Source organism: Asterias rubens, chromosome 1, assembly GCF_902459465.1.
Source record: "Asterias rubens chromosome 1, eAstRub1.3, whole genome shotgun sequence".
Lineage (NCBI taxonomy): Eukaryota > Metazoa > Echinodermata > Asteroidea > Forcipulatida > Asteriidae > Asterias > Asterias rubens.
In genome coordinates, this window is record NC_047062.1 from 3,321,214 (window position 1) to 3,330,060 (window position 8,847).

The window sequence follows — 8,847 nt, forward strand, 5'->3', positions numbered from 1 at the left end:
CTTAGTTTGGTATAAATGCATACAGGGAACCTTACAAATGGTATTGTATTGTACTTAAAAGATAAAATACCATCCAGGGCTAAGCTCCTCTCCCCCCAGCACAGATAAAAACCACAAGTTCAAAGTTTAGGGGTAATAGTTGAATAGAAAAACAGCACTTCAATTGCAGTACATTCACCTGTTTGTGGTTGAACATCCATACAGCTAAACACATACAAGATACTCAAAATTTGTATTTTCTTCAGTTTTTGTTTTTGTTTAAGACATTTTCACTTTTGTTGAGCAGGCCTGGACTTTTACGGAAGCCACGGCCTTTTTTGCCCTGGTCTTGAGATGAAATTCCAGGCCTATGTACACAAACTGATTGTATCACATGTATTATTATAATTTCCATTTATTAGAAGTTCTGGCTTTGTATGGTATCTGTACTCTACATTTTCAACTTGTACTGGCGTGCAGCAGGCCTGCGAGTTAAATACATTTTTTACTAGGGTGCCCGGGTTGTATGCATGCTCAGGTGAAAGTCATGCATGTGAAACTTGTAAGGGGATGATGCCGAAATAGGTAGAATTCAGCAAGGGTTTATTTATTTAAAAAAAAAAAAAAAAGTATTTTATCATGATGACAGTGTTGAAAACTAACGCCTTCGCAGTTATTCAGTATGAGCATTGAGCCAGATAACAGCCTTGAAAAGCTATTGTGTCCATTTTATCCTTACAAACAAATGTTCGCTATAAAATTACCGTAGCCGTTTAACGAGAGGCATTTATTGTTTCCATGAGAACTTTTACTTTTATACAAATATTACCGAAAGGGTAAAATAATTGTGCATAAATATTTAGCCATGTCTATCTTTTGAAACTTGAGCTACGATTCCAGTAGTTTACTGCAATATTCTTGAAAAATTGATTTTCAGCAAACTCGGGCGGTGCAGGGACTTGAGGGCTAGATAATAAACTCTACCTGGCAATAATATACACACATGGTGTTACCGACAACCAAATATAAATTGATACTTCACCATGCAATGCCCTTAAATCACATTTAATTTTATCATTATCTTCAAACTGTGTAAGTTTACTGTTAATCTGTGGGCATTGTGTTATTGTGTGTTGAACAAAAAGTACCCACATTTTTCAATAACTTCACAATCAGTATCTAATGCAGATATCCGCTTACAGGATTTGAGTACTTTTTGTAACACCAAACACAGTGTCCATAGATTTATTTTAAGCTTACACCGTTTGAAGATAATGATAGTAGAAAGCGAACCTTAAAATATTAGTTGCTGAGGTGCTGTAATTTTTGAGAAATGAATAAAACAATGTTAAATGAAAATGCCAACAATCGCTTCTTTATTATCGTAAATATCAAGTTATAAATCACAGGGGAATCTGATTGGGTAATTTTTAACTAATATTAGGTTGATCAAATATAAACTGACTAGAGTTAGACTTGAACTGGAGGTGGCAGGTTGAAGTCCTGTTTTGGTCAATTGATCTTTGTTGTACATTTTCAAATTGTCAATGGGTATAAACAACACACAATTGGAAGGAAAGTACCCACATTTGAAAATAGTTTGTTATTATTTTTCATATGCATAACTAAAAGCTGCAAACTAATTTTATCGTAGATATTGTTGCTGTATTTATTTTGATAAAGCGTACATTTTCAAATTGTCAATGGGTATAAACAAAATGCAATTTGAAGGAAAGCTGCATAAATGACTAGCAATGCTTCTTGCGAATTCATAGGCAGTTTTGAATAATGATTGCCTAAAAGTGGCAATTTGTCCAATATAAATCTAAATGTATGTGACTATAGACGATGTGACCTATGTTTACATTCAAACCGCCCTCTGTTGACAAAACACTATATACGTCATGTTTCCCCGGGCAAAGAGTTGCAGAGTCATAGTAAGATTGCGTACACTTTCTAGATGGCTGCCAAAATACAAAGGTTTTGCCCGGCAGTATGCGCGCGAATCATGTTATGGTTTTCGTGTGACGTCAGAGGTCACATCGTCTATAACATACGATAATTGTCTCAGGTTGCGCAGGTTTTCTTCCTTTACTCATCTATTCACTGTGGTGTTTGTAGCTCATGTTAAAAGTTTCTTTAGGAAAATTTTATTAGTAAGAATAAACAAGATGCAGTAATGCCCCAAACAGCCTAAAGCATGCGCTATATGTACAAAAAACCCATCTTGTTTAACCAAAGTAGCCCCGTCAGTTATCAAAGAATTGGGGGCCCTGGGGTTACATGAAGAAAAAAAACTTGCATAATTAAGTAAATATGCCTAAATCTACAAAAACACAACAAAACCTTAAAATATTAAAGAGTAAAAGGGGGGGGGGAATGTAAAAGACTCTAGATAAGAAAAGAAAAAAAGGTAAAGTCGTTATACAAAATTACATGAGAATAACGTACAGATAATGATTGTGTATGAGTTTATTGGTGAGAATATTTTCATGAGTTGAATGGAACGTTTCATCTTTTAACAAATGAAAGTGTTCTCTCTGTTGCATGAATGCAAAACATTTATTATTGATTTTGTGGGTTTATATAACATCCGAGTATATCTTTGTCATTTAGAGGAAAAACCAATTACTAAAATGTACAAGATTGTAACATGGCATCCAATAATGGCATCCAATAATGGCATCCAATAATGGCATCCAATTTTCATAGTGTGCGTTTTGCGGTTGTAGTGGAGATCTTACCTTTTTATTCCAATTTTGTCTCTTTTTTTATCAGAAATGGGGTTGATTTACTCTGGGTCCGCCTGGCACCTATCTTTTTTTGTATTTTATTCCGTGTAATATGATTGTTTGTAATGGAATGTTTTTACTTAATTTAAAAAAAAACATAATTGCTATTTTTGCTCATGTTTTTTAATCCTGCATTTTAATGTTTTTTTTTTTTTTTTACTGTACAGCGCTTTGAAAAAGTGTTACAGCGCTTTATAAATGCATTTAAGTTAAGTTAAGTTAAGTTATAATATATCTTTGTCCATGATGGATATGATGTCTGTGGTGGTTATGTGGTCCAGTCTTCAATAGTTAATTTCGGGGTATAAATGAACATAAATGAAGTGATAACAATAGTATGAGAGCGCCCTCATGCGGTCAAAAATACAGAGCATTGCCTTTCTTGTCATGACCTTCAATTTTCTTTGTGATGGAAGATTTTCAAAGAGCGGCAATCAGCTACCACAAGAGAATCGTCATTGTTAAAGGTGATTCCATGAGCGTCAAACAGTTCCTTGATCTCCGTTTTGGCGAAAATACCCCCGGGGGTGTAATGGTAGATCTCATCCTTGCCTCTTTTACACTTACTTTTCTGGGCTGCCACATAGATCTCCCTCTGATCGTCACAGCAGACCCCCGTTGGGAAGACCTGGTTTCCGCTCATGTCTGACGTTTCAACAGAGAACACTATGTTGCTGTCGAGGTCAACGGAGACCAGTCTCCCCTGTTCATAGTTGGTGTAGATCAGGTGTTGTGTAGCCCTGTTGAAGGTCAGATACTGGCCGATGTGGTCGGCGGGTATGGTCTTTAGCAGAAACCCAGCATCATCTAGAAGGCCAATTCGACCTTTTCCTCTGTCGCCTACTGCAATCTTGAAGGGAATCTCTTGCCCTTGAATCCCTTCAACCACAGTGAGGCAGGCAAGTTCTTCCGAATCCGCCCATGGTGTAACATCAAAGAGGACGATGTTTTCTGGACCGAACATCTTGACGCTCCTCTTCTCTGCGCCGTTAGAAGTGACAACAATTCTGTCTTCTGAAACAACGGCGATCGCAGTGGAGAAGTTAAGGGGGCCTACTTCATCTGGTAGGATCTTCATTTGCTCACCAGCAGGACTGTAAACCATTAATTGGTTACGATGTTTGTCAAAGATCAGGAGTTTTCCACTTGGAAAAGCCGCGACATGGATCAAATCATCAAACTGGTTGGTGTTTTCATTCTCTTTACCAACCTTTGATTTCAAGTCCCATTTCTCAGTCATCAGAAACTTTCCCAGGCTTTTGTTAGACTTGCTTTCTTTGAAATTGACATATGATAAGCTATACGGCACAGAGTCACGTTTTGTGCTGGTCAAATCTTTCAAATGGTGCTTAATTTTGGATTTAAGGCTCAAAATCTCAGAGTGGCTTGCCCGTGACATAATTTTGCCAATCTTTTTCAGGTTTTGTTTTGCCATCTTGACCTTTTTGCTGTTGTTGATTCTTACCTTTCCCAGTGCTACGACTTTTTGGTTGTGAACTAACTGCAGCGTCCCTCTCAGCCGTCTTTCCTTGTTTCTGATTTTGGCGACTTCCTGATCAGCTTTGGCTGCGATTTTCCTCTGGGCGTTACTGTTCAGCTGCTTCAGCCTGCTCTCTGCGTGTTTGGTCAGAGTCTCGGCATCTTGAAAAGACTCTCTGGATCTTTCCGCTTGGGTCATTAAACTCCCAACTTCTGATCTGCAACAGTCTATAGCCTCCTCAATGTCAGTGTAGCTGTGGTCCGGGCTGCAGTGGTCAAGCACAGTGCACGTCGTGCATATCAGCATCTCACAGGTGATACAGAAGAAGCAGCAGTCCTGATCGCTGTGCTTGCTACACTTTGGATTTTGATCTCTCAGCTTGCTCTTGAAGGTGATCTTGCCGGACTTCAGGTCTGCCATGGGTACGATATTATGGTTCTTCAGGGCTATCAAACGCTGGTGAGCATTCTGACACTCAAGGCACAGAAAGTTATCACAGTCCATGCATCTTGAGACGGCGGTGTTATCCTCTACGCATCCTTGACATCTAATCTTAGACACGTCGCCAGAGATCTTATCCTTGAGGACTGCCTCCTCCACCAGGCCTCTTAAGGTGTTGTTGTTCATCAGCCCCGTCAAGCCATTCAGAGCTCTTGTTTCGACATCACAAACGGGACAGAGGACTGCTTTGAAACCATCCTCTTGGTTTGACACGCCCTTTTCCAGACACGGTCTGCAAACGTTGTGAAGACAGTCTAGTATCTTCGGCTCATGGAAGTAATCTTGACAAAGAGGGCACGAGATGTCAGTCGAGTCATCCGTATCCTCTGGTAGTGGAACATTCTTTGCTTCTGTGTCTTTAAACTCTTTCTTGACTTGGACAACCTCAAGACAGTCTGTAAGAAAAAACAGTTGAATAAAAATCATCCCAATTTAATGGCGCATATAAAAAAAATATGCTCACCAGAATAAGGTTACCGTCACAAATGCCACGTCAGATGTACCACTTGTGATGGGTTTTCGGCTTACTTTTGCTATAAAGCAGAAAGGTTTGTTTATAAGCAGCTCTATGAAATTGGGCCCAGTGTCAATACAGATTTGTGTGCAGATTGTTTGTTTAATTGTATGCAGTTTTGACACAATAGGTATATCAAGTAAGCTGGCTCCTCTCCTTGTAGTAGTTTATATGGCATCAGTAATAATAAAATAATAATAATAATAATAATAATAATAATAATAATAATAAAAATAATCGGTTTTTATAAAGCGCTTTATACACCATGTCTCAAAGCGCTTCCAACATTATTACCTTGATCACTGGGCCATTTCATTCCTGAAACCATCTCAGCTCCCTGGGGAGTATACAGCATAGTGCTGCCAAATATGTAGCGCGCTAAGCTAAACCAACCACAAGAACCATATTTGCTCTCACAGAGAAGCAACTATAGCAAAGTGTCTTGCTCATGGACACAAGTGTCACGACCTGGATTCGAACCAACACTCTGCTTAACAGATACACCAGAGCTTGAGTTCGATGCTCTTATCCGCTCAACACAAAAAAAACAATTTGTAAATGTGGCGTGGCGTGGCTCAGCGCTAAAGATCGCCAGACTCAAGCGCTGGTGTTTCTGATCAGCAGCATGTGGGTTCGAGTCCCAGTATAATAGTATTTTAGCTGGTTAGGTAAGCATAATATTGTTTTGTTTATTTAGTTTTCATGCCCCGACCATTACGAAATAATACAAGACCACTTGAATAACAAAAAACAAAAAGGAAATCAAAAGAGGAAAGTAAAAAAAGTTAACAATTACATCTAATATGCATTAAGAAAAAATACTAAACAGTGTTGTAGTCAAGTACTAGTTTCCATTTTATTTACAAATTTAAAAGTAGGCCCGACCCGAGAGGGCGCTGTTCGTGGTGTCAATCGAGGCGCGATATTTGAAGAGAGAGTTTGTAGTTTGGCCCCGTACACTACGTCTGGATACCTGATCGGTATGATGCCTACGTACAGAACTACGGTCACGGAGCAGACTGCACGCACTGTTTGGTTGCTGTGCGGACGGTCCACTCGGATTACCCAGCACGATGAATCCCATGCTGTGCTAACACAAGATAGTGACGCTTGGCACAAGCTAAAAACATGCCCTCAAAATTGAAACAATATCCGATTTTGTTCACGTTAGGCAAATGCTCCTTTAGGTTCGTCACGTCTCTCAGGTACCTTGTTGGGATGGCTTCATGTTTTAGAAAGGAGTTTTTCTCTTCATGTAAAAATGTGTGGTGTATTCCGGATTCTCAAAGCACGACGGCTCAAAGTGTTCGCTTCACAGTGCTGGGAAAGACGTCAGACCGGACCACTTTGCATACTGACCCCATCTTTAGTTGTTTTGCTGCATCAAGCAGCAATACACCTGGTCGACATTGCCGGAAAATGCAAGAAACCAACTTTTTTTCCGAAACATACAAACTCAAGACTGGGACTTGCATTTACTTGCACGTACGTGTGTTCGATTTACGATCAAAGCAAAGTCTGCCTCCATTGACATCACAAAAGGGGTAAGCGGAGTCACCCCAAAACAACTTTATCTATTTTTTAAACAATTACTCAAAAAATAATTTTATTGTTCATAAACATATACTCTCATGATTGACGAAACAAAATTATATTTCCAGGTGACTTTAAGGAAACAAGTGTCAGGACTGGGACTCGAACCCACACTTTGTTGACAAGAAACACTAGAGCTTGATGCTTGTGTTCTTATTGGGGACAGGTTGACTTTATTGCTAGTAATCTGTGCTTTTTATTTGGCCCTAGTAACTTTTATAAGCCAAGATTTTGAACATGTAATTTGAAAACTTTAACCATTAGGCAGCGATTTCAACCGATTGATTGATCAGATCATTCACACACATAAAAGATTGGCGCCTGCTTATAAAACCACTTGTGGGAAACCCTGAAAAGCAAAAAAACACCACATTTGTACTATTCACATCTATAAAAAAAAAAGGGGGGAAAAAAGCAAAACTGTCCATATCAAATTGACATTAAAAAAAGTTGTTTATTCTCACCAGTTGATGCGGAGCTTGTACTGGCAATATCCATCTTGGTAGAATTCAAGTTGTTGCTCTCTTAGACAATCGTCCTGGATTGAATGTTTGTGCTTAACATTTGCAGTGCAATAAGTTGATGTGTACGGCCGTTGGCTTGGAGAATTTCTCATGTCTGGATTTATCACCCCAAAAATTCCCGTTCTTTTCTTTTGTACACATAAAATATTCATCCATACATCTACCTCTGTACCCGAACTTTGTACCCGATGTACAAGTAACATACAGAGTACATGTACACATACTGATTGTATCACATGTATAGATTACATTGAGTTCTGACTACCAATTTAGGCCTTCACCTTGTATGGAACCTGGTATTAAATTATTCTTTCAGATTTGAGCCACGACCTGTATGTGAGGGCCAAAATGTCAATTTTCTAATGTCAACTTTTCTCTACTACTGTGCTTTCAAGTGAGGAACTTTTACCCTGATTTTTTTTTTTTTTTTGGCAAACTTCGGACAAAACTTTTGTTTGTTTGTTTATTAATGCAAGTGATTGATATTTTTTGAGGATCATCTGTACAGCAAGAAATATACAGTAACTTTTTGTTGTGGTAAGGGATTTTTAAAATTTTATGCAAGTCCCCAGACACACAAGGCCCGAAGGACACTTCAAGGTGTGGGTTACAAATCAACTATTTTTGCAGGGGCCGTTGCCACCTACTCCCGGGGCTGAGACAAGGTTCTACCCCCTTTACACTCTATAGGGATGTAGGCTTGGGTATCATCAATTAGAAGCCTGGCTGGTAGAGCAGAAAGCACTACCTCCCCATACTGTATGTAATTTTTATTATTTGTATTTTTTTGTAAACATTTTTATTGGACAGGAGGGTCACATGTTGTATGTTCAATTCCCTTATAGTGCTACTTTATAATTTCCATTTATTAGAAGTTCTGGCTTTGTATGGTATCTGTACTCTACATTTTCAACTTGTACTGGCGTGCAGCAGGCCTGCGAGTTAAATACATTTGTTACTAGGGGTGCTGGGTGCCCGGGTTGTTTGATGCTCAAGTGAAAGTCATGCATGTGAAACTTGTAAGGGGATGATGCCGAAATAGGTGGAATTCAGCAAGGGTTTATTAAAAAAAAAAAAGAAGTATTTTATCATGATGACAGTGTTGAAAACTAACGCCTTCGCAGTTATTCAGTACTAGCGGGATGCCGCGCTTTGCGTGGCAACCCCGCTAGAAAGCTCTACGTAAAAATGCTGCAAGTGTAGCGTTGTGTACAGAGGAGGGCTAAAGTGGCTGGGCAGGGTCACAATACAAGTCACTGTGGCAAACCACCCATCTTAAGTAAAGACGAATTTTAGTGCTTTGTGAAATCGTACACTTGTCCGTCTTTTTTCGTTTCGGCATTGTCGATCCCATCCATATTTTCCAGTTTCCAGCGGATCCCGATAGTGGTTCTTTCCCAGCGTTTATATCCCGTTTTGTTTATTTTGTTCCTGTTCAGTTGATTATTTTCTGTCCTGTATAGT

At 39.1% G+C, this 8,847-nt stretch overlaps 1 protein-coding gene across 1 annotated transcript; it reads right to left on the reverse strand.

The window, feature by feature from the left end:
- Positions 1 to 2,998: 2,998 nt before the first annotated feature.
- LOC117293735 (E3 ubiquitin-protein ligase TRIM33-like) lies at positions 2,999 to 7,475 on the reverse strand. The gene is made up of 2 exons (XM_033776166.1): positions 7,324 to 7,475; positions 2,999 to 5,147 (listed from the first exon to the last, which is right to left on the reverse strand). Exons 1-2 carry the CDS (start codon positions 7,355 to 7,357, stop codon positions 3,166 to 3,168), a joined length of 2,016 nt encoding a protein of 671 aa, XP_033632057.1. The 5' UTR covers positions 7,358 to 7,475; the 3' UTR covers positions 2,999 to 3,165.
- Between the last annotated feature and the right edge of the window lie 1,372 nt (positions 7,476 to 8,847).